The sequence below is a fragment of the Gorilla gorilla genome, chromosome 20 (genome assembly GCF_029281585.2).
Source record: "Gorilla gorilla gorilla isolate KB3781 chromosome 20, NHGRI_mGorGor1-v2.1_pri, whole genome shotgun sequence".
Taxonomy (NCBI): Eukaryota; Metazoa; Chordata; class Mammalia; order Primates; family Hominidae; genus Gorilla; species Gorilla gorilla.
This window is the reverse complement of record NC_073244.2, coordinates 17,239,316-17,264,163: the sequence shown is the minus strand read 5'-3', so window position 1 is coordinate 17,264,163 and position 24,848 is coordinate 17,239,316. Positions and strand designations below refer to the sequence as shown.

General features: G+C 53.0%; 1 protein-coding gene across 10 annotated transcripts in view; it reads left to right on the top strand.

Annotated features, from left to right (window-relative positions):
- DOCK6 (dedicator of cytokinesis 6) overlaps window positions 1-24,848 on the top strand; it is a 63,695-nt gene that overhangs the window by 34,683 nt on the left and 4,164 nt on the right. For all 10 annotated transcript variants that reach the window (XM_055371589.1, XM_055371586.1, XM_063701008.1 and 7 more), the window contains 18 exons: window positions 342-482; window positions 4,713-4,826; window positions 4,914-5,084; window positions 5,573-5,712; window positions 5,801-5,970; window positions 10,428-10,588; window positions 10,723-10,905; window positions 11,892-12,018; window positions 12,347-12,431; window positions 13,166-13,262; window positions 13,406-13,540; window positions 14,476-14,628; window positions 15,641-15,799; window positions 15,916-16,016; window positions 19,214-19,406; window positions 19,488-19,631; window positions 23,982-24,113; window positions 24,205-24,219. In XM_055371589.1, coding sequence (XP_055227564.1) covers window positions 342-482; window positions 4,713-4,826; window positions 4,914-5,084; window positions 5,573-5,712; window positions 5,801-5,970; window positions 10,428-10,588; window positions 10,723-10,905; window positions 11,892-12,018; window positions 12,347-12,431; window positions 13,166-13,262; window positions 13,406-13,540; window positions 14,476-14,628; window positions 15,641-15,799; window positions 15,916-16,016; window positions 19,214-19,406; window positions 19,488-19,631; window positions 23,982-24,113; window positions 24,205-24,219 — 2,421 coding nt within the window. The remainder of the gene's footprint in view (window positions 1-341; window positions 483-4,712; window positions 4,827-4,913; window positions 5,085-5,572; window positions 5,713-5,800; window positions 5,971-10,427; window positions 10,589-10,722; window positions 10,906-11,891; window positions 12,019-12,346; window positions 12,432-13,165; window positions 13,263-13,405; window positions 13,541-14,475; window positions 14,629-15,640; window positions 15,800-15,915; window positions 16,017-19,213; window positions 19,407-19,487; window positions 19,632-23,981; window positions 24,114-24,204; window positions 24,220-24,848) is intronic.

The window sequence follows — 24,848 nt, the reverse complement described above, 5'->3', positions numbered from 1 at the left end:
TAGGTCACAAGCCCCGCCCACATCCCTCAGGCCCCAGCTTCTACCTGCAGCTACAGGGCTCAAACCTACCTTCAGCCCACCTCCATTGCTAATAAAGCCCCGCCCCTCCTGTCAAGCCTCCTCCACCCACAGCCCTTCAAGCCCCACCCACAGCCCTTCAAGCCCCACCCACAGCCCTTCAAATCCCACCCACAGCCCTTCAAGCCCCACCCACAGCCCTTCAAGCCCCACCCACAGCCCTTCAAGCCCCACCCACAGCCCTTCAAATCCCACCCACAGCCCTTCAAGCCCCACCCACAGCCCTTCAAATCCCACCCACAGCCCTCTCACCTCACCCCCAGGTGAAGAGTATGGCGCTGCACCTGCTTCTTGGCCAGCGACTAGACACACCCCGCAAGCTGCGCTTCCCCGGACGCTTCCTGGACGACATCACTGCCTTGGTGGGCTCTGTGGGCCTGGAGGTCATCACCCGTGTCCACAAGGTGAGAGATGCAGGGTCTCAATGTGGGAAGAAACCTGAGGGAGGACATAGAGCCAGCCAGGTGGGGGCGCCAATCCTGCCCAGTGCCTCCTGGCCGTAAGACCAGGAATCCACTTTGCTGGGTGGATCCGTTCATTCATTGTCTGTTTCTTAAGTGCCTGTGACGTGCATAGCTCTGTGCTGGGTGTAGCAATATAACAATAAACAAAACAGACCCAAATCCTTACCCTTGTGTAGCTTTTAAGGGGAGACTTGAAGAAAGTAAGGGATCATTCCATGCAATGTCTGGGGAAAGAGCATTCCAGGCAGGGGGAATAGCAGGTGCAAAGGCCCTGAGGCAAGACCATGCTTGGGCTAACAGTAGAGCAGTAAGGATGGCTAGATTGTAGTGAATGAGGAAGGAAATGAGGGTTGGTGGGAGCAGGGAAGTGACAAGGCAGATCCGTTAGCCCTTAGCACAGTCAGAGTATACAGCAAATGCTCAATAAATGGATGTTGATGTTCTGAGACCCTGACAGTGGACTTGTTCAGGCCCTAGATTACCAATTCCAATGCCCTCGGGGGCTAGGCAGGCAATACTAATCATAATAGTAATAATATCGAGCATTTATTGAGCACTTACTGTATATCTAAGCATTTTATATGGATCGTATCATTTTGTTGTTGTTGTTTTTTTTCTGAGACAGAGTTTCACTCTTGTTGTCCAAGCTGGAGTGCGATGGCGCAATCTTGGCTCACCACAATCTCCGCCTCCCAGGTTCAAGCGATTCTCCTGCCTCAGCCTCCCAAGTAGCTGGGATTACAGGCATGCACCACCACGCCCAGCTAATTTTCTATTTTCAGTAGAGACAGTGTTTCTCCATGTTGGCCTGGCTGGTCTGGAACTCCTAACCTCAGGTGATCTGCCCGCCTTGTCCTCCCAAAGTGCTGGGATTACGGGCGTGAGCCACCGCGCCCGGCCTTGGATCATATCATTAAATTCTCACAACAACCCATGAAGTTAGTATTATTGTTATCTCCATTTTATTGATGGGGAAACTGAGGCATCGAATGAATGAGTAGCTTAACCTTGTACCACACGACTGAGAAGGGGCAGAATGAGGCTTTTGAATCTGAGCCACCAGCTCCAGACCCCTCACTGTCAATACCAGTTTCAGCTGGGAAAGTGGGGCTTATGGTGGAGCAGAGGGCAGATGTCCCACCTAACAGGGGTGACCATCACTCAATCCAGCCAACAGAAACCCTGCAGGAATGTGGCTCAGCCATGTCCAGATTGGCTGTTTTTGTTTTTGTTTGGAGATAGGGTCTTGCTGTGTTGCCCAGGCTGGAGCGCAGTGGTGCGATCATAATTCACGGCAGCCTTGACCTCCTGGGCTCAAGGGATCCTCCCTCCTCAGCCTCCCAAGTAGCTGTGACCAGAGGCACAAGCCAACATACTCAGCAATTTTTTTTTTTTTTTTTAGTAGAGTCGGGGTCTCACTATGTTGCCCAGACTGGTCTCCAACTCCTGAGCTCAAGGGCTCCTCCCACTTTGGCTTCCCAAAGTGCCGGGATTACAAGCGTGAGCCACCATGCCTGGCCAGATTGTCTGGGGTTTTTTTGTGTGTGGTTTTGTTTTTTTTTATTTGTTTTTGTTTGAGACACGGTCTTGCTCTGTTGTCCAGACTAGAGTGTGGTGGTGTGATCATGGCTCACTGTAGCCTCAAACTCCTGGGCTGAAGCAATCCTCCCACCTCAGCCTCCAGAGTAGCTGGGGCTACAGGTGTGTGCTACCATACCCACCTATTTGTGTGTGTGTGTGTGTGTGTGTAGAGATGGGGTCTTGCTATGTTCCCATGCCAGGAGATGGCCTGGTGTCTAAGGAGAAATGGGACCTCTGGATTTGCTGGGAACTTTCCAGATTTTCGAAATGGCATTCTGGCCCAGGCCAACCCTTGCACAATCACATGTAACCTCCAAGCTGGTCTCAAAGGTTCTGGCCTTGTCTCGCTGGAGCCTTCCCAAAGACTGACATTCCCAGGGGCTGATCCAGATGGTGAGGAAACTACCCCAAGAAAGAGATCCAGAGAAGAACAATGCCCGTGATAATCCACTTTTTTTTTTTGAGATGGAGTCTTGCTCTGTCCCCCAGGCTGGAGTGCAATGGCACGATCTCGGCTCACCGCAACCTCCGCCTCCCAGGTTCAAGCAATTCTCCTGCCTCAGCCTCCTGAGTAGCTGGGACTACAGGGATGCGCCACCATGCCCGGCTAATTTTTTTTTTTTTTTTTGAGACGGAGTCTCGTTCTGTCACCCAAGCGGGAGTGCAGTGGCGCAATCTCAGCTCACTGCAACCTCCTCCTCCTGGGTTCAAGCGATTCTCCTTGCTCAGCCTCCCAAGTAGCTGGGACTACAGGCGCCCGCCACCACCCCTGGCTAATTTTTTGTATTTTTAGTAGAGATGAGGTTTCACCATATTAGCCAGGCTGGTCTCAAACTCCCGACCCTGTGATCCGCCCACCTCAGCCTCCTAAAGTGCTAGGATTACAGGCATGAACCACCATGCCTGGCCGGGTTGCAGGGATTTGAGGGCCGCTGAGGCTAACTTGTGAGGCCTCAGAGTGGCTCAAGAGAGTATGAGGGCAGAACGAGTACCAGCTGGGCCTCGGGGCCACATCAGCCACCTCACTGTTCCCCGGACTTGCTAGGCACATCCTGCCTCAGGGCCTTTGCACTGACTGTTCCCTTAACCCAGGATGCCATTCTCCCCATGGCTCTTTGGTATCCTTCAGTATCTCTGAAAATGTCACCCCAGTCTGTTAAGGTTGGTGACAAGTAATTACAGGCCGGGCATGGTGGCTCACGCCTGTAATCCCAACACTTTGGGAGGCCGAGGAGGGCGGATCACCTGAGGTCAGGAGTTTGAGACCAGCCTTACCAACATGGTGAAACCCTGTCTCTACTAAAAACACAAAAATTAGCCAGGTGTGGTGGTGCACGCCTGTAATCCCAGCTACTCAGGAGGCTGAGGCAGGAGAATCGCTTGAACCCGGGAGGCAGAGGTTGCAGTGAGCCGAGATCGCGCCATTGCACTATAGCCTGGGTGACAGAGCAAGACTCCGTCTCAAAAAAAAAAAAGAAAGAAAGAAAAGTAATTACAGTTTTTGCCATTGAAAGTAATTGCAAAACTGCAATTACTTTTGCACCAATCTAATATTGTCTTTGAAGCACATAGAACTATCTGAAATACTTGTTTATTTTGTGTCTCCCTGCCCCCGCCCCCCCCCACACACACTGGACTGAGTTGGACCCACAGCAGGGATGGCATCTGCCTCATTCACAGGGTTTGCCACAGAGTAGATGCTCAGTAAAGCTCACATTAAATGGTGCTGAGAGGCCGGGTGCGGTATCTCACGCCTGTAATCCCAGCACTTTGGGAAGCCAAGGGAAGCAGATCACCTGAGGTCAGGAGTTCGAGACCAGCCTAACCAACATGGCAAAACCCCATCTCTACTAAAAATAAAAAAATTAGCCAGGCGTGGTGGTGGGTGTCTGTAATCCAAGCTACTGGGGAAGCTGAGGCAGGAGAATCGCTTAAACCCGGGAGACAGAAGTTGCAGTGAGCCGAAATTGTGCCACTGTACTCCAGCCTTAGTGACAGAGCAAGACTCCATCTCAAAAAATAAATAAATTAATTAATAAAAATAAAAATAAAAATAAATGATGCTAAGAGTCGATCAGTTAGGGCAGAGGCTAATTCGCTTCAACACAGTCACAAGTGATTTAAATAACCATAGCTTATTTCTGAGTATTAAGTAGGTTGTAGAGGCATCACTGTGTGGGCCTGGCCCTGGCAGTTCCCCGGCACCCACCTGCTTCTGCCATATAAGTGGCCACCTCACTTTCCCCTCAAATCCCATTGGCCAGAATTGGTCATGTGGTTCAACTGGAAGGGAGGCTGGGAAATATAGTCTCTCCCCAGCTCTGAACTCTGGACAGAGAGAGCGAGAGGATCTTGCAGGGAGTTAGCCCATATCTGCCTTGGTGTCTTAAGGAGCATGGGAGGGGAAGGCAGCCTGAGGAGGACAACCAGGAAGTCCCAGAGTCACCACAGCCCACAGACAAAGGCTTTGGGGCAGTGATACAGCTCCTAGGGGTGGCAGATGATCTTGGTGAGAGCCAAGCCCCTGTCGGGTCTGAGGTTTGGGGAGGAGGTATGGGTGTGTGGGTTGACAGGCACCTGTGTCCCCAGGATGTGGAGCTGGCCGAGCACCTCAACGCCAGCCTGGCCTTCTTCCTCAGTGACCTTCTGTCCCTGGTGGACCGGGGCTTTGTCTTCAGCCTGGTCCGGGCCCACTACAAGCAGGTAGGAGTGGGCGTGGGCAGGGTGGGCATGGCATGGATGGAAGGCAGAGCAATGTTGACATCACTGATGGCCACCCCTCTCCTGCAGGTGGCCACGCGGCTCCAGTCGTCCCCTAATCCAGCAGCCCTGCTGACCCTGCGCATGGAATTCACCCGCATCCTGTGCAGCCACGAGCACTACGTGACCCTCAACCTCCCCTGCTGCCCCCTGTCACCTCCAGCCTCGCCCTCCCCCTCTGTGTCCTCCACCACCTCCCAGGTGGGCTGGCTTCACTTCTGCCTCCTCTCTTTGACCTACAACCTCTCACCTTCAGTCCATCTCCTATGGTTCCCTCATCTCTGTCCCTTTCACGGTGGACCACTGCCTAGGTGAACTAATCCCTTATGTTTGACTTTTGACTTCTGACCCTTCACCTCTCTTGTCATTCTCAGCAATTTCCCAGAAGGACTAACTTCTGATTTCTCTCCCCTAAATCCTAACTCCCAGCCCAGTGTTCCATCTGCTATTTCTCAGTCCTCTGACTTTTGACCCCATGCCCTGTTACATCACAGATGGGTTAACATCAGCCCCTCACTTCTGGCCTTGAAACCCATACCCACTGTCACCTCCAGATGACTTAACATCAGTCTTTCATCTGTGGCTATTGGCACTATGATTTCTGTCACCTCCAAGATGGCTTTAATGGTGACCTCCCACCTCTGACCCTTGACCACTGGCATCCCCCATTTTTCCCCCACTCTCTGCAGAGCTCCACCTTCTCCAGCCAAGCCCCGGACCCCAAGGTGACCAGCATGTTCGAACTGAGTGGACCATTCCGGCAGCAGCACTTCCTAGCTGGGCTCCTGCTGACGGAGCTGGCACTGGCCCTTGAACCTGAGGCTGAAGGGTGAGCAGAGCTCCTGTCTAGCCCCAGGACAGGTGGGACAGTCCAGGAGCCATGTCCACCCTGTCCTGAGCACCTCATTACCCCACAGGGCATTCCTGTTGCACAAGAAGGCCATCAGTGCTGTGCACAGCCTGCTGTGTGGCCATGACACTGACCCCCGCTACGCCGAGGCCACTGTGAAGGCTCGTGTGGCCGAGCTGTACCTGCCACTGCTATCGATTGCACGGGATACCTTGCCACGGCTGCATGACTTTGCTGGTCAGTGGGCCAGGGGAAGATGGGGTCACATGATCCAGGGACTTGGTCACAGAAGGCACAGGATAGTAAAGGTGGGAGAACAGTCACTGGTATGAGTATAGACATTAGGATTAGCAGAGCAGGTTAAAGTGCTAGGACAGATTACTTAGGTCATAACATCTCTGAGCCTCAGGTTTCTCCCCTGTAATGGAGACAGTAACAACACCAACTACTTCATAAGGTTATGTGAAAATGTAGGGGGCTGCAGTACTGAGATATTGTCAGCCTACAATAGATGGGAGATATTATTGTACCATTTATTATTTTCTAAGAAGAGCAGAAAGTAGGGAACATCCAGGTGAGAAAATGATTGGAGTTCATTCATTCACTCATTTTCAACAAACATTTATAGGCATTGTTGAGGGGGGGTGGTATAACAGTGGCTGGAAGTACAAAATTGGGATTTGTGGGTGGATGCCTTTCATCAGTTTGGGGAAATTCTCAGCCATTCTCACTTGAATTTTTTTCTGCCTCATTTTCACTCTTCACTCCTGGGACTCCAATTACACATATATTAGGCCTTTTGATCACATCTGTTATGTCCTGTTCTGTTTTTTCCATTCTTTCCTCTCTGTAATCCAACTGGGAAGTTTTTTGTTCACTTGTCTATGAGTTCACCACTTATGTCTTCTGTTGTGCCCAGCGTCCTGTTGACCCCATCCGTTGAGTTCTTAATTTCAGATATTAGGCCAGGCACGGTGGCTCATGCCTGTAATCCCAGCACTGCAGGAGGCCGAGGCAGGCAGATCACGAGGTCAGGAGATCGAGACCATCCTGGCTAACATGGTGAAACCCCATCTCTATTAAAAATACAAAAAATTAGCCAGGCATGGTGGTGGGTGCCTGTAGTCCCAGCTACTCGGGAGGCTGAGGCAGGAGAATGGCATGAACCTGGGAGGCGGAGCTTGCAGTGAGCTGAGATTGCACCACTGCACTCCAGCCTGGGCGACAGAGCGAGACTCCGTCTCAAAAAAAAAAAAAAAAAAAAAAAATTCAGATATTATATATTTTTTTCCACTGTAAAATATCCATGTGATTTTTTTGGTAGATCCCAATTCCCTGTTGAAATTCTCCATCTTTTGTCTCATTTTTGCTCACCTTTTCTTCTAACTTTAAAAGTTTCTGTTTGCTGACTTCAAGATTTGATCATCTATGTGTCTGCTTCTGTTGCCTCTTTTTCTCTCTTATCCACCACATTTTCCTGCCTCATCCCTTGTCTTGTAATTTTTTATCATATTCTGGACATTGTATAAAAAAGAACCATAGGGATGAAGCAATGTCATCTTTGCCCAGTGAGAAGTGTCCTTTCCCTCTCTTAGGCAGATAGGATAACAGGCTGATCACCTCAGTCCAATCAGGAATTGAGCTAGGCTGGACTGGGCTAGAGCTTTATTTACACTCAGTCTACCTTTTGTTTCAGGAGACTCTAGGGCAAGATCTGCTACATATTTGTTGACAACTCCTCCCTCTGTTGAGACTTTTTAGGGGAGAGAATGGGGGTTACCTTTTTAAGAGCATAGACTTGGGAACCAGACTGTTGAGGATAAAATTGTAGCTTTGGGGCTGGGCACATGTGGTTCACACCTGTAATCCCAGCACTTTGGGAGGCCGAGGCAGGTGGATCACCTGAGGTCAGGAGATCGAGACCAGCCTGGACAACATGGTAAAACCCTGTCTCTCCTAAAAATACAAACATTAGCTCGGCGTGGTGGTGGGCACCGGTAATCCAAGCTACTTGGGAGGCTGAGGCAGGAGTATCGCTTGAACCTGGGAGATGGAGGTCGCAGTGAGCCGGGATCATGCCATTGCACTCCAGCCTGGGCAACAAGAGCAAAACTCTGTCTCAAAAAAAAACCAAAAAACAAAATAAAAAAATTGTAGCTCTTCCATTTACCTGCTATGTGACCCTGGGCAAGTAACTTAACCTCGCTGTACCTCAATTTCTTCGTCCATAAAGTGGGACTAATGAAAGTACTTATCTCCATATGGTTGTTTTGATGATTAAGAGTAAATTTTTTTTTTTTTTTTTTGAGACAGAGTCTCGCTCTTGCCCAGGCTGGAGTGCAGTGGCGCTATCTCGACTCACTGCAAGCTCTGCCTCCTGGGTTGACACCATTCTCCTGCTTCAGCCTCCCGAGTAGCTGGGACTACAGGTGCCCGTCACCACGCCTGGCTAGTTTTTTTTTGTATTTTTAGTAGAGACAGGTTTCACTGTGTTAACCAGGATGGTCTCAATCTCCTGACCTTGTGATCCTCCCGCCTCGGCATCACAAAGTGCTGGGATTACAGGCGTGAGCCACCACGCCCAGCCGATTAACAGTGATTTTTTTAAGCCAGGTGCAGTGGCTCATGCCTGTAGTCCCAGCACTTTGGGAGGCTGAGGTGGGCGGATCACAAGGTCGGGAGTTTGAGACCAGCCTGACCAACATGGTGAAACCCAGTCTCTACTAAAAATACAAAAAAAAATTAGGCAGGCATGATGCTGCACGCCTGTAATCCCAGCTACTTAGGATGCTGAGGCAGGAGAATCACTTGAACCCGGGAGGCAGAGGTTGCAGTGAGCCGAGATCGCGTCACTGCACTCCAGCCTAGGCAACAGAGCAAGACTCCATCTCAAAAAAAAAAAAAACCGGGCACAGTGGCTCATGCCTGTAATCTCAGCACTTTGGGAGGCCGAGGCGGGCAGATCATGAGGTCAGGAGTTCAAGGCCAGCCTGGCCAACATAGTGAAACCCCATCTCTACTAAAAATACAAAAATTAGCCAGGCATGGTGGCACGCGCCTGCAGTCCCAGCCACTCGGGAGGCTGAGGCAGGAGAATCACTAGAACCTGGGAGGCGGAGGTTGTGGTGAGCCAGGATCATGCTACTGCACTCCAGCCTGGGCAACAGAGTGAGACTCCGCCTCAAAAAAAAAAAAAAAAAAAAAAAGAGTGATTTTTTTTTTCTCGAGCTCCTATGATTTGAAAGAGTGAATATTTTTAAAGTCCCTAGAACAGCGTCTGGCACATAGGAGATACCATATAAGTGCTGATTGATGCTATAGTAATAACATCAAGGCCAGGTGCAGTGGCTCATACCTGTAATCCCAGCACTTTGGGAGTCCAAGGTGGGCGGATCACTTGAGTCCAGGAGTTGAGGACCAGCCTAGACAACCTAGTGAGACCACGTCTCTGCAAAAACTACAAAAATTAGCTGGGCATGGCAGCACGCACCTGCAGTTCCAACTACTCAGGAGGCTGAGGTGGGAGGATCACTTGAGTTCAGGAGGTTGAGGCTGCAGTAAGCCAAGATTGTGCCACTGCACTCCAGCCTGGGTGACAGAGTGAGATCCTGTCTGAAAAAAATAAAATAAAATTGGCCAAGTGCAGTGGCTCACGCCTCTAATCCTAATACTTTGGGAGGCTGAGGTGGGCAGATCATTCGAGGTCAGGAGTTTGAAACCAGTCTGGCCAATGTGGTAAAACCCCATTTCTACTAAAAATACAAAAATTAGCCATGCACGGTGGCGCACACCTGTAATACCAGGTACTCGGGAGGCTGAGGCATGAGAATTGCTTGAACCTGGGAGGCAGAGGTCGCAGTGGGCCAAGATGGCGCCATTGTACTCCAGCTTATGCGACAAAGCAAGACTGTATCCAAAAAAAAATAAAATAGGCCAGGCGCCATGGCTCATGCCTATAGTCCCAGCACTTTGGGAGGCTGAGACGGGCGGATCACAAGGTCAGGAGTTTGAGACTAGCCTGGCCAACATGGTGAAACCCCGTCTCCACTAAAAATACAAAAATTAGCTGGGTGTGGTGGCGGGCGCCTGTAATCACAGCTACTCCAGAGGCTGAGGCAGGAGAATTGCTTGAACCTGGGAGGCAGAGGTTGCAGTGAGCTGAGATCAGGCGACTGCACTCCAGCCTGGGCAACAGAGCAAGACTCCGTCTCAAAAAACAATAATAAATAAAATAAATAAAATAAGTGAATTCCAGGAGCAGACAACCAGAAACCCACTCTTGGGGACTGTTGTGAGGGAAGACTTCTTTTTTTTTTTTTTTTTTTTTTGAGACAGAGTGTCACTCTGTTGCCCAGGCTGGAGTGCAGTGGCGTGATCTCGGCTCACTGTAACCTCCACCTCCCAGGTTCAAGTGAGTCTCGTGCCACAGCCTCCCGAGTAGCTGGGATTACAGGCGCCCGCCACCACACCCAGCTAATTTTTTGTAATTTTAGTGGAGATGGGATTTTGCCACGTTGGCCAGGCTGGTCTCGAACTCCTGACCTCAGGTGATCCACCCGCCTCTGCCTCCCAAAGTGCTGGTATTACAGGCATGAGCCACTGTGCCTGGCCATGAGGGAAGACTTCTGAAATTTGAGACAGGGACAGCACTTACCAAGGGTTTATCTTTCTTTCCCTCTGTCTTTCCCTGCCAGAGGGCCCAGGTCAGCGGTCAAGACTGGCCTCAATGCTTGACTCAGACACAGAAGGCGAAGGGGACATTGCGGGTACCATCAACCCCTCTGTGGCCATGGCCATTGCTGGTGGCCCCCTAGCCCCTGGCTCCCGGGCCAGCATCTCCCAGGGGCCACCAACGGTGAGTAGGGAGGTTTGTCCCCATAGACATCATCCACTTTGAATAAGAGAAGCCATGTATCAAGATACAGATTGGCCAGGATTCATCTCACATAGAGAAAATGGAAATTGACTTTGATTCCTCTCTGGCCCCAGGCTTCTCGCGCAGGCTGTGCCCTCTCTGCTGAGTCAAGCCGGACCTTGCTGGCGTGTGTGCTATGGGTGCTGAAAAACGCCGAGCCGGCGCTCCTGCAGCACTGGGCCACTGACCTGACACTCCCCCAGCTGGGACGTCTGTTGGACTTGCTGTACCTTTGCCTGGCTGCCTTTGAGTACAAGGTTTGAGGGCGTGGGCAGGAGATGATGGAGGAGGCAGGCTAAGGATGCACCCAGGGCCCCAGCGTGCTGCGGGCTGAGTGGGAAAGGGTGGACTGTCTTTGTGCAGAGGACTCTGTGAGACTGAGAGGAAAGGGGTGGACTGTTTCTGTGCTGAGGCAAGGAATAAAGTCAGAAGTGCCTTTGTGAATAGAATTTGGAAGGTGGAGGCCGGGTGCAGTGGCTCACACCTGTAATCTCAGCACTTTGGGAGGCCAAGGCAGGTGGATCACCTGAGGTCAGGAGTTCAAGAGCAGTCTGGCCAACATAGTGAAACCCCGTCTCTACTAAAAATACAAAATAATAGCTGGGTGTGGTGGCGTGCACCTGTAGTTCCAGCTACTTGGGAGGCTGAGACAGGAGAATCACTTGAACCCGGGAGGTGGAGGTTGCAGTGAGCTGAGATTGTGCCACTGCACACCAGCCTGGGCAACAGAGTGAGACTCCATCTCAAAAAAAAAAAAGAAGAAAAGAAATTTTTTTAAAACAGGGCCTGGTGCGGTGGCTCACGCCTGTAATCCCAGCACTTGAGGAGGCTAAGGCAGGCAAACTGCTTGAGCCCACGAGTTTGAGACCAGCCTGGGCAGCATGGTGAAACCCCATGTCTACGAAAAATACAAAAATTACCTGAGCATGGTGGCACATGCTGGTAGTCCCAGCTATGGAAGTGGCTGAGGTGGATTGCCTGAGCCCAGGAGGTGGAGGTTGCAATGAGCCAAGATCATGCCACTGCTCTTCACCCTGGGCGACAGAATGAGAGAGACTCTGTTTCAAGAAAAAAAAAAATTTTTTTTTTGGTAAGTGCTAAGAATTTAGAGGAAAAAGGTAATCTGTCTTTAAGCACAGGGGCCCGGAGGTGAGAAACAGCACAAAGAAAGGGATGGGGCCAGCCGAGTTCCCCCCGAAAAGAGCAGAGTCAGCCTTGAACCCCAGTTCTCTGCACCCCCCAGGGGAAAAAGGCCTTTGAACGCATCAACAGCCTCACATTCAAAAAATCTCTGGATATGAAGGCGCGGCTAGAGGAAGCCATCCTGGGTACCATCGGAGCTCGACAAGAAATGGTTCGGCGAAGTCGTGGTAAGAGGGTGACGTACCCACGTGTCCCCATCCCACCAGCTGCTCCCACCCTGTGTCAAGGGGACCCCACGAAGGGGGCCATCCCTAGCTTACTTTCTGCCTCACTTTTGCTGGAGAGAAGTCCACAAATCATCACCGTACACGTGCGCCTGTGCGTCCCCATCTGTCACTCGTGTTTGCCCCTGTGCGTCCACCCGGCAGGCTTCTGCTCCACCCAGTGCCCTCATGGGTCAGCCCACCTGAATATTTCATGCCTGTGCATTTCTCCCGATGTTCACATGTGCCCTGTGTTTTTACGCATCTGTGATCGTGCGCCCACGCGTCTCAGAGAGGAGCCCGTTTGGGAATCCGGAGAACGTGCGCTGGCGGAAGAGCGTCACACACTGGAAGCAAACCTCAGACCGCGTGGACAAGTAGGTGTGGGCAGGAGGGTGTCTGCTGAGTTCAAAACAGTTCGGGCCGAGGCAGGAGGATTGCTTGAGTCCAGGAGTTCGAGACCAGCCTGGGCAACATAGTGAGACCCTGTCTCTACCAAAAATTTAAAAATTAGCCGGGCATGGGCCGGGCGCGGTGGCTCACGCCTGTAATCCCAGCACTTTGGGAGGCCGAGGCAGGCGGATCACAAGATCAGGAGATCGAGACCATCCTGGCTAACATGGTGAAACCTTGTCTCTACTAAAAAAGATATAAAAAATTAGCCAGGTGTGGTGGTGGGCGCCTGTAGTCCCAGCTACTAGCGAGGCTGAGGCAGGAGAATGGTGTGAACCCCGGAGGCGGAGCTTGCAGTGAGCCGAGATCGCGCCACTGCACTCCAGCCTGGGTGACAGAGCGAGACTCCATCTCAAAAAAAAAAATTAGCCGGGCATGGTGGCATGTGCCTGTGGTCCCAGCCACTCATGAGTCTGAGGTGGGAGAATGACTTGAGCCTGGGAGGTTGAGGCTGCAGTGAGCTGGTGATCACACCACTGCACTCCAGCCTGGGCAACAGAGCAAGACCCTGTCTCAGAAAACAAAAAAAACAAAAACAAAAAACAGAACAGCTTCCAGGGAGCCAGCACCCCCCGGGCTGCCAGGGGAAGGAGAGAGCTCAGCCATGGAGTAGGATCTCACCCTGAGTGGGCCCCCAAGACCTCCTTTCCCCTTCCAGGACCAAGGATGAAATGGAACACGAGGCCTTGGTGGAAGGGAACCTGGCAACCGAGGCAAGCCTAGTGGTTCTGGACACACTGGAGATCATCGTGCAGGTAGGACTTGATCCAGCATCTGCCTTGTGCTCTGAGCCCAACTGCAGTGCCCTGTGGTCTCTGACTCCATAATCCCTCTCCTTCCCTTTCCCCATAACCACCCTAGGCTCTAACACCTGGATTTCTGACCCCCTCCCCTCCAGACAGTGATGCTTTCAGAAGCCCGGGAGAGCGTCTTGGGGGCAGTGCTGAAGGTTGTGCTGTACAGCCTGGGCAGTGCCCAGAGTGCCCTCTTCTTGCAGCATGGCCTGGCCACCCAGAGGGCCCTTGTGTCCAAGGTGAGCACCACTCAGCAACCATGATTCTTAGAAAAACAGTAGCAGCTCTAGGCTGAGCACGGTGGCTCATGCCTCTAATCCCAGCACTTTGGGAGGCTGAGGTGGGAGGATCGCTTGAGGCCAGGAGTTTGAGACCAACCTGGGCAACATAGTGAGGCCCCTGTCTCTACAAAAAAATTAAAAATTAGCTAGGACTAGGCATGGTGGCTCAGCACTTTGGGAGGCTGAGGCAGGAAGATCATGTGAGCCTAGGAGTTCGAGACCAGCCTGGGCAACACGGTGAGACCCCATTTCTACAAAAAAATAAACTGAGTGTGGTGGCATGCGCCTGTGGTCCTAGCTACTCGGAAGGCTGAGGATCACTTGAGCCCGGGAGGTCAAGGCTACAGTGAGCCATGATCGTGCCACTGGACTCCAGCCTGGGCAACACAGTGAGAGCCTGTCTCAAAAAAAAAAAAAAAAAATGTTAGCCAGGCAGGATGGCATACACCACCTGAGATCCCAGCTACTAGGGAGCTACTAGGGAGGCTGAGGCAGGAGGATGGCTTGAGCCTGGGAGTTCAAAGCTGCAGTGAGCTGTGATTGTGCCACTGCACTCCAGCCTGGGAGACAAGAGCAAAACTCCATCTCAAAAAAAAAAAAAAAAAAGAAGGAGCTCATTCATTGAGCACTTACTGTGTACTCTGCAACTCCATGGAGCTGACTGCTTTGCCACAGTTTACAGTGGAAGGAAGGCAGAATCAGAGTGGCCAAGTCACTCACCCGGGGTCACACAGCAAGGGGCTTAAACCCAGGTCTGACTCCGAACCCAGTGGTACTTGGCCAAAGAGGACAGAACACAAACCCCTGCCCAAGCAGTCCTCATTTGGGCCAGTCCCCTTCTGAGCCAGAACGGGGAGGGGCTGGACAGTGTCTGTCTGGGTCCTTGGGGGCAGTTCCCGGAGCTGCTGTTCGAGGAGGACACGGAGCTGTGTGCCGACCTGTGCCTGAGGCTCCTACGACACTGTGGCAGCCGCATCAGCACCATCCGCACGCACGCCAGCGCCTCGCTGTACCTGCTCATGCGACAGAACTTCGAGATCGGCCACGTGAGTGGGGGCTAGGAGGCATGGTCCACACATGGCTCTGGTCAGGGTGGCCAGTGGGGTCTCAGTCATACAGGGAGTGAGGGAGGGGGAGACAGTCATTGAGCATAATGGGCAGGAGGAGGGCTCAGAATGCAATTGGGGGTCAGGTGCCATGGCTCATTCCTGTAATCCCAGCACTTTGGGAGGCTGAGGTGAGAGGATCACTTGAGGCCAGGAGTTTGAGGCTGCAGTGGGCCACTGCACTCCAGCCTGAGCAAGAGTGAGACCTTGCCTCAAAAAAAAAAAAAAAAAAAAAAGGCCAGGCACAGTGGCTCATGCCTGTAATCTCAGCACTTTGGGAAGCTGAGGCAGGTGGATCACTTGAAGTCAGGAGTTCGAGACCAGCCCAGCCAACATGATGGAACCCCGTATCTCTACTAAAAATACAAAAATTAGCTGGGCATGGTGGCGGGTGCCTGTAATCCCAGCTACTTGGAAGGCTAAGACACGAGAATCGCTTGAACCTGAGAGGCGGAGGTTGCAGTGAGCCAAGATTGCACCACTGCATTCTAGCCTAAGTGATAAAGTGACACTCAGTCTCAAAAAAAAAAAAAAAAAAGAAAGAAAGAAAGAAAAGAAAAAATGCTAGGCGCAGTGGCTCACACCTGTAATCCCAGCATTTTGGGAGGCCTAGGCAGGTGAATCACTTGAGTTCAGGAGTTCAAGACCAGCATAGCCAACACAGTGAAACCCTGTCTCTACCAAAAATACAAAAATTAGTAGGATGTGGTGGCGTACGCCTGCAGTCCCAGCTACTCAGGAGGCTGAGGCAGGAGAATCGCCTGAACTCGGGAGATGGAGGTTGCAGTGAGCTGAGATCATGCCACTGCACTCCAGCCTGGGCAACAGAGTGAGACCCCCATCTCAAAAAAAAATAAAGAATGCAAGGGCCATGTCGGCAGGCTGAGCAGACCCTGATGTGGGGTCTGGGGTCTGAGACTCCCGGCTCCAATCTCCCGCCCCGTCCCTGCAGAACTTTGCCCGTGTGAAGATGCAGGTCACCATGTCTCTCTCGTCCCTGGTGGGGACGACGCAGAACTTCAGTGAAGAGCACCTGCGACGTTCACTCAAAACCATCCTCACCTATGCTGAGGAGGACATGGGGCTGCGGGACAGCACCTTCGCAGAGCAGGTGACACCTGCTGGGTCCCCGCCCCGCCTCCCCTTCATATAACCCCCAACCCCACCACCTTGGCTCCCTTCACTTCCTAATGCTCTCATTGGCCCCTGGATGTTCCCCGGCTCCAGGTCCAGGACCTGATGTTCAACCTGCACATGATCCTGACGGACACGGTGAAGATGAAGGAACACCAGGAGGACCCTGAGATGCTCATCGACCTCATGTACAGGTGAGGCGGGCCAGCCGGCACCTTCAGCCACGCCCATGCCCCAACAGGTGCAGGGAGAACAGGGATGAGAGTAGATGTCTAAGGAGGTGAGGAGGGAGCAGGGGAGCGTACAGTCCCTAACAGAGTCAAGTGAGGGGGACAGGTGAGCAGACAGCTGAGCAGACAGGTGAGGGGGACAGGGGAGCAGACAGGTGAGGGGGATAGGGGAGCAGACAGGTGAGGGGGACAGGTGAGCAGACATGAGGGCACAAGTAAGGAGAGAACAGATGAGCAAACAGGTAAAGAGGATGCCAGGAGAATGTACTGATGAGGATGACAGATGAGAGCCAGGACAGGTGAGGGGGACAGGTGAGGTGCTTACAGGTGAAGGGAAATGAGATCCAGAGAGGAGACCCGTTGAGGAGTGTAGGAGGGGCGGACGGGTGATGGAGATGGGGGAGGTGGGGCATATGGGAGGGATAGGTGGATAGACAGGTGAGATGGTGCACAAGGAAGGGGAAATAGTGGGTTCAGGTGACTCAAGTTTCCACAGGTAGAGTCAACTCATGAGCGGAGGGTCAAGTGAGAAATGAAAAGGTGGGGCAGGGGGGTGAAGGGATAGCCAGGTGAGGGGTTGGATAAGCGAGGAGACAGGTGAATAGAGGAAGCGGGGAGATGCTGCACAGGTAAGGAGACAGGTGAGTAGGATGGATGGGTGAGGAGACAGGTAAGTGGGAAGACAGGAAAAGGGTTGGACAGGCAGGTGAGTGGGTGAAGAAATGGACAGGTGAGGACACAAGTGAGGGGGTGGACATGTGAGGACACAGGTGACAGGATAGGTGAGGGGATGGACAGGTCAGGAGGTAAAGAAGTCAGGAGGTGAACAGGTGAAGAGACAGGTGAAGGGATGGACTGGTGAAGAGATGGCCAGATGAGAAGATGAACAGGTGAGGAGGTGGACAGATAAGGAGACAGCTGAAGGGATGGCCAGGTGAGATGAACAGGTGAGGGGGTGGACAGGTGAAGAGACAGTGAAAGGATGGACAGGTGAGAGGTAGATAGGTAAAGGGGTGGACAGATGAGGGGATAGACAGGTGAAGGGATGGACAGGTGAGAGGGTGAACAGGTGAGGGGACAGACAGGTGAAGGGATGGACAGGTGAGGGGATGCACAGGTGAGGGGGTGGACAGGTGAGGGGATGCACAGGTGAAGGGATGGACAGGTGAGGGGGTGGACAGGTGAAGGGATGGACAGGTGAGAGGGTGAACAGGTGAGGGGACAGACAGGTGAAGGGATGGACAGGTGAGGGGATGGGCAGGTGAAGGGATGGACAGGTGAGGGGGTGGACAGGTGAGGGGGTGGACAGGTGAGGGGATAGACAGGTGAGGGGGTGGACAGGTGAGGGGATAGACAGGTGAGGGGGTGGACAGGTGAGGGGATAGACAGGTGAGGGGGTGGACAGGTGAGGGGATAGACAGGTGAGGGGGTGGACAGGTGAGGGGATAGACAGGTGAGGGGGTGGACAGGTGAAGGGGTGAACAGGCAAGGAGACAGGTGAAGGGATGGACTGCTGAAGAGATGGCCAGATGAGAAGATGAACAAGTGAGGAGGTGGACAGATAAGGAGACAGGTGAAGGGATGGCCAAGTGAGATGAACAGGTGAGGGGTGGACAGGTGAAGAGACAGTGAGGGGATGGACAGGTGAGGGGTGGACAGATGAGGGGACAGAGCTGAAGGGATGGACAGGTGAGGGGTGGACAGGTGAGAGAGTGGACAGGTAAGGGGATAGACAGGTGAGAGGTGGACAGGTGAGAGAGTGGACAGGTAAGGGGATAGACAGGTGAGAAGGTGGGCAGGTGAGGGGATAGACAAGTGAAGGGATGGACAGGTGAGAGGGTGGACAGGTGAGAAGGTGGGCAGGTGAGGGATGGGCAGGTGAGAGGGTGGACAGGTGAGGGCGGACAGGTGAGAGAGTGGACAGGTAAGGGGATAGACAGGTGAGAAGGTGGACAGTTGAGGGGGTGGACAGGTGAGGGGGTGGACAGGTGAGGGGAGGGACAGGTGAAGGGATGGACAGGTGAGAGGGTGGACAGGTGAGAGGGTGGACAGGTGAGGGGGTGGACAGGTGAGGGGGTGGACAGGTGAGAGGGTGGACAGGTGAGGGGATAGACAGGTGAAGGGATGGACAGGTGAGAGGGTGGACAGGTGAGGGGGTGGACAGGTGAGAGGGTGGACAGGTGAGAGGGTGGACAGGTGAGGGGGTGGACAGGTGAGGGGGTGGACAGGTGAGAGGGTGGACAGGTGAGGGGATAGACAAGTGAAGGGATGGACAGGTGAGGGGGTGGACAGGTGAGGGGATAGACAGGTGAAGGGATGGACAGGTGAGAGGGTGGACAGGTGAGAGGGTGGACAGGTGAGGGGATAGACAAGTGAAGGGATGGACAGGTGAGAGGGTGGACAGGTGAGGGGGTGGACAGGTGAGAGGGTGGACAGGTGAGGGGGTGGACAGTTGAGGGGGTGGACAGGTGAGGGAGTGGACAGGTGAGGGGATAGACAGGTGAAGGGATGGACAGGTGAGAGGGTGGACAGGTGAGAGGGTGGACAGGTGAGGGGATAGACAAGTGAAGGGATGGACAGGTGAGAGGGTGGACAGGTGAGGGGGTGGACAGGTGAGAGGGTGGACAGGTGAGGGGGTGGACAGGTGAGAGGGTGGACAGGTGAGGGGGTGGACAGGTGAGAGGGTGGACAGGTGAGAGGGTGGACAGGTGAGGGGGTGGACAGGTGAGAGGGTGGATAGGTGAGGGGGTGGACAGGTGAGAGGGTGGACAGGTGAGGGGATAGACAAGTGAAAGGATGGACAGGTGAGGGGGTGGACAGGTGAGTAGGATACAGGTGAGACTGGCTGGTCAGTGGGAGACAGCAGGACAAGTGAGGAGCAAGATGACTAGAGGAATACGTAAGGTAGGCAGGGGAGGAGACAGGTGAAGACAGATGACTGGCCAGCAGGTGAGAAAATAGGCGAAGGGGAAGACAGGTGGGGAGATAGATGAGGGATGGCCAGGTGAGGGAATGAGTGAGGGGATGGGGTACAGGTGAGGAGATTGGCTGGTCCTTGGGGCGGACATGGGGGTAACCAGTGAAGAGAATGGACAAGTGGGAGGCAGGTGGGGAGGACCAGGTGAGTCCCCTCCTCACATCCCCCCTCACCTGGACTCCAGAATTGCCCGGGGCTACCAGGGCTCACCGGACCTGCGGCTGACCTGGTTGCAGAACATGGCCGGGAAGCACGCGGAGCTGGGCAACCACGCCGAGGCCGCCCAGTGCATGGTGCATGCGGCCGCCCTCGTGGCTGAGTACCTCGCCCTGCTCGAGGACCACCGCCACCTGCCCGTGGGCTGCGTTTCCTTCCAGGTGAGTGGCCAGGGGTTGGCAGGTGGCGGACGGCACGAGTGCAGTGGGGACCAGGGTCTGACGCCACCTCTCCCACCCCAGAACATCTCATCCAACGTGCTAGAGGAGTCCGCCATCTCTGACGACATCCTGTCGCCCGACGAGGAGGGCTTCTGCTCCGGGAAGCACTTCACTGAGCTGGGGCTGGTAGGGTTGCTGGAACAGGCAGCCGGCTACTTCACCATGGTGAGGCCTTGGGGACCGGGTGCAGGAGAGGGGGCTCGGGCCAGGGAGGCGCCATCATATCTGCTTCCTAGACCCTTCCAGCAGGGGATTTAGAAAGGAGAATTGGCTGGGTGCGGTGGCTCACGCCTGTAATCCCAGCACTTTGGGAGCCTGAGGCAGGCAGATCATGAGGCCAGGAGTTCGAGACCAGCCTGGCCAGCATGGTGAAACCCTGTCTCTACTAAAAATAGAAAAATTAGCCGGGCGTGGTGGCGCACGGCTGTAATCCCAGCTACTCGGGAGGCTGAGGCAGGAGAATCGCTTGACCCAGGGAGGCAGAGGTTGCAGTGAGCCAGAATTGCGCCACTGCATTCCAGCCTAGGTGACAGAGTGAGACTGTCTCAAAAAAAAAAGAAGAAGGAGAATTGGGTTTCTCAGAGGCCCTGTTATTTGCCTCTGTCTCCATGAGACCCTTGATGCAGGCCTGATATAGCAAGCCTTACATACATTAGAGATGCTTTCAATTTTCCTTTCTTTTCTTTTTTCCTTTCTTGTTTTTTTGTTTGTTTTTGACAGAGTCTTGCTCTTTTGCCCAGGCTGGTGTACAGTGGTGTGATTGTAGCTCACTCAGCCTCGAACTCCTGAGCTCAAGTAATCCTCCCACCTCAGCCTCCCAAGTAGCTGGGAACACAGGCACGTGCCACCATGCCTGGCCGATTTTTAAATTATTATATATATTTTTTCTTTGTGATATTTTTTGAGACAGGACCTCCACTCTTATCACCTAGGCTGGAGTGCGGTGGCGTGATCATGGCTCACTACAACCTCGGCCTCCAGGGCTCAGGTGATTCTCCCACCCTGGCCTCCTGAGTCGCTGGGACTACAGGCACACATCACTATGTCCGGCTAATTTTTTGTATTTTTTTGTAGAGACGGGGTTTTGCCATGTTTCCCAGGCTGGTCTTGAACTCCTGAGCTCAAGTGATCTGCCCACTTCAAACTCCCAAAGTCATGGGATTACAGGCGTTGTGCCACTACACCCTGCCAATTTTTAATTTTTTCATAGAGAGGGAGTCTTACTATGTTGCCCAGGCTGGTCTCAAACTCCTGGCCTCACTCAATCCTCCCACCCAAGCCTCCCAAGTAGCTGGGACACCCAGCAATGCTTGAAACTTTCTATACTAAAATAAAAATGAGTCAGGTGCAGTGGCTCATGCCTGTAATCCCAGCACTTTGGGAGGCTGAAGCAGGAGGATCACTTGAGGCCAGGAGTTCAAGACCAGCCTGGGCAACATGGCAAACCCTGTCTCTACAAAAAAATACAAGAAATTAGCTGGGTGTGGTGGCATGCACCTGTAGTCCCAGCTACTCAGGAAGCTTGAAGCGGGAGGATCACTGGAGCCCAGGAGGTTGGGGCTACAATGAGTTGTAATCGTGCCACTGTACTCCAACCTATGTGACAGAGTGAAACCTTGTCTCAAAAAATAAATAAAATAAAGATTTGGGATATTCGCATGCATCCTCAAGTTGGAGAAGCTCCAGCTTAAAGCAAATCCCAGGCTGGGTGCAGTGGCTGACTCCTGTAATCCCAGCACTTTGGGAAGCCAAGGCAGGCGGATCACAAGGTCAGGAGTTCAAGAATAGCCTGGCCAACATGGTGAAACCCCGTGTCTACTAAAAATACAAAAATTAGCTGGGCGTGGTGGCAGGTGTCTGTAATCCCAGCTACTCGGGATGAGACTCGCTTGAACCCGGGAGGCGGAGGTTGCAGTGAGCTGAGATCATGCCCACTGCACTCCAGCCTGACAGACAGAGCAAGACTCTTGTCTCCGAAAAAAAAAAAAAAAAAAAAAAAACCACCACAAATCCCAGCTATTTTCCCACCATTCCCACAAGTACCCCCTGTGCAACCCTTCCTGATAAAGACCCTTTTATAAAACTTTTATCCCGCGTGGACAAGTTAATGGTCATCCTTTATTTCATTGCGCTCTATATTTAGATGTCCCAGATAATCTCTGATGTATCTTTTTTGGGGTGACTTGGTTTGAATCAGGATCCATTAAGGGCCCACAATGGCTGTGGCTGATTTGTATCCTAAGTCTCTTTTTCCTTTCTTTTTTTTTTTTTCTGAGACAGGGTCTTACTCTCTCACCCAGGCTGGAGTGCAGCCTGGCTCACTGCAGCCTCTATGTCCTCGGCTCAGGTGATCCTCCCACCTCAGCCTCCTGAGTAGCTGGGACTATAAGTGCGCACCACCACACCCAACTAAATTTTTTTTCTTTGTTCATTTTTTTTTTAAGAGATGGGGTCTTGCTATGTTGCCCAGGCTGGGCTTGAACTCCTGGACTCATGCAACCCTCGGCCTCCCAAAGTGCTGGGATTACAGGCGTCAGCCAGCATGCCCAGCAACTGATTTTCCACTGTGGAAAAGGGGTTTTCTTCTCTAGTTTGCTTGTTTGTATGAGGGCAGTTGGTGGTTTCTACATTTAACTTGCAGGAGCCCTGGGGCCTTTGCTCCGTGTGTGTTTCTGGTTTGTGTGGGGCTGGCTGTGTCCCTGTGATGTCATTTTACCTGTTTCTCAGTTCCTCACATTTTGGGGAACTGGCAGTTACATCTGAGAGCTCAGTGAGATTCAAGGTCACACTTGAAGTCAGGTGTTCCAGTGAGATTTCTTCTGTGGTGCTGGCCCTTTAGTGACATTATTTTCATTATTGTCACTTTGCTGGATTCTTGGAGACGAAGGCCTCAGAGGAAGGGCCAGGTGCAGTGGCTCACGCTTGTGATCCCAGCACTTTGGGAGGCCGGGGCAGGCAGATCACTTGAGGTCGGGAGTTCAAGACCAGCTTGGGCAACATAGAGAAACCCCGCCTCTACAAAACAAAAACAAAAACAAAAACAAAAAATTAGCTGGGCATGGGCGCAGTGGCTCATGCCTGTAATCCCAGCACTTTGGAGGCCGAGGCAGGCGGATCACGAGGTCAGGAGTTTGAGACCAGCCTGGCCAACATAGTGAAACCCCATCTCTACTAAAAATACAAATATGGCCGGGTGCAGTAGCTCACGCCTGTAATCCCAGCACTTTGAGAGGTCGAGGTGGGTAGATCACAAGGTCAGGAGTTCGAGACCAGCCTGGCCAATATGGTGAAACCCCGTCTCTACTAAAAATACAAAAAAATTAGCTGGGCATGGTGGCACATGCCTGTAATCCCAGCTATTAAGTAGGATGAGGCAGGAGAATTGCTTGAACCCAGGAGGCAGAGGTTGCAGTGAGCCGAGATCACACCACTGGACTGCAGCCATCTCAAAAAAAAAAAAAAAAAAAAAAAAATACACGGGTGGGGTTAAGGGGAGGGATAGCATTAGAAGAAGTATCTAATGTAGGTGACAGGTTGATGGGTGCAGCAAACCACCATGGCACGTGTATACCTATGTAACAAAACTGCACGTTCTGCGCACGTACCCCAAAGTATTAAAAAAAAAAGATTACGAAAAAAAACCATACACACACAAAAGCCTCAGGGGAAGAAACCAGGGGGTGGACACAGGCCTTCTGACAGTCAGCAAACCTCACGGGGTGCCTGTTTTGAGCCAGGCTTGATGCCAGCACCCGCTGGGGGTGAGGGGCATATTACCACATGCCAGAAGGCAGTTGGGCATGGAGGTCATGGGCACAGGGCCAGATGGGTGGGTGTTTGGGTCTTGGCCCTGGGGAATGCCTCTGTATCTCTGAGACTCACTTTCCTCTTTGAGGAATAGGAAAAAAAACTGCTTCTCCCATCAATGAGGGAAGACAGACGGGTGAAGTGCAGATGTACATCGTACCTGTGCCATAGAATATTCTTGCTAAAAGTGGTGAAGGGCTGGGAGAGTGGTGGCTGACACCTGTAATCCCAGCTAATCGAGAGGCCAGGGCAGGAGGATCACTTGAGCCCAGGAGTTCGAGACCAACTAGGGCAATATAGCGAGACCCTGACTCTACAAAAACTAAAATAAAATTAGCTGGGCATGGTGGCATGAACCTGTAGTTCCAGCTACGTGGGACGCTAGGGTGGGAGCATCTCTTGAGCCCAGGAGTTTGAGGTTGCAGTGAGCTATGATTGTACCACTACACTCCAGCCTGGGTGATGCAGTGAGACCCTATCTCAAAAAAACAAAAAAGATAAGTAGCAGTGAAGACCATGGAGCCCTCTGTGGGAGCTGAGTGGAAAGGCTCAACCCCTATCTGGGATAGGGGTGGTCAGGGTGGGCTTCCTGGAGGAGGTGATGGAGGGTGGGTAGGAGCACAGAGGATCACAAGGGAGATGGGTAGACAGGAGCACAGTGGAGAGGGGAAGACAGTTTGGGGAATCCTGACCCCACCTCACCCTCAGGGCGGGCTCTACGAGGCGGTGAATGAGGTCTACAAGAACCTCATCCCCATCCTGGAAGCCCACCGTGACTACAAGAAGCTGGCCGCGGTGCACGGCAAATTGCAGGAGGCCTTCACCAAGATCATGCACCAGGTGGGCCCAGGACCCCCTCCCCAGACCCCACCCTCAGCCCCACTCCTCATTCCCAGGGATCTGCTGACCTTGACCCTTCTCTTCCCCACAGAGTTCCGGCTGGGAGGTGAGTCAGCCTTGGTGGACAGCCACCTGCCTCTGGGACCCCCGTGATGACTGGCCAGCAGCCATCAGTGAACACCAGGGGGCGCCGGAGGAGCATGGCCGCTGGCCGTTGGGGCTGGGGCTGTGGCCACAAGGGACCTACCCCATTACTTCCCTGCCTTCCCCTAAAATGCCCCCCCCTCCACCGCCCCAGATCTCGAGGGCAGCTTGTGACTCACCCAGCTGGGAGCTCTCCAGAGACACCCCTCCCTCTGCCAGGGCCAGCTTGGTCACTGCAGGGGGGTGGTGGGGTGACTCTTGACTCCCTCATGGTCTCTTGGTCTCTTTCTCATCTCTCCCCAGTCTATCACGTGGCTCTCCCTATCTTGGTATCTCACTGTCTCTTAGTCTCTGTCTCTCCCTGCGTACCCAGCTTCCAGCCTCCCCCAGGCTCTCTGCTCCTCATTTCTGGTTAATGTGTCCCCCCGCTCCAGCCCCCCCAATCCCACTTCTTCCCTGCTTAGGTCTATTTTTAGGCATCTCCTAGTTTGGGGAGAATGTTCTGGCCAAAGATGGCAGAAACCCAGAGCCCAGGCAGGCAGGCTGGGTGGGAGCTGGGTGGGGAGGGCAGGTCCTCTTCGCCCCCGCCCC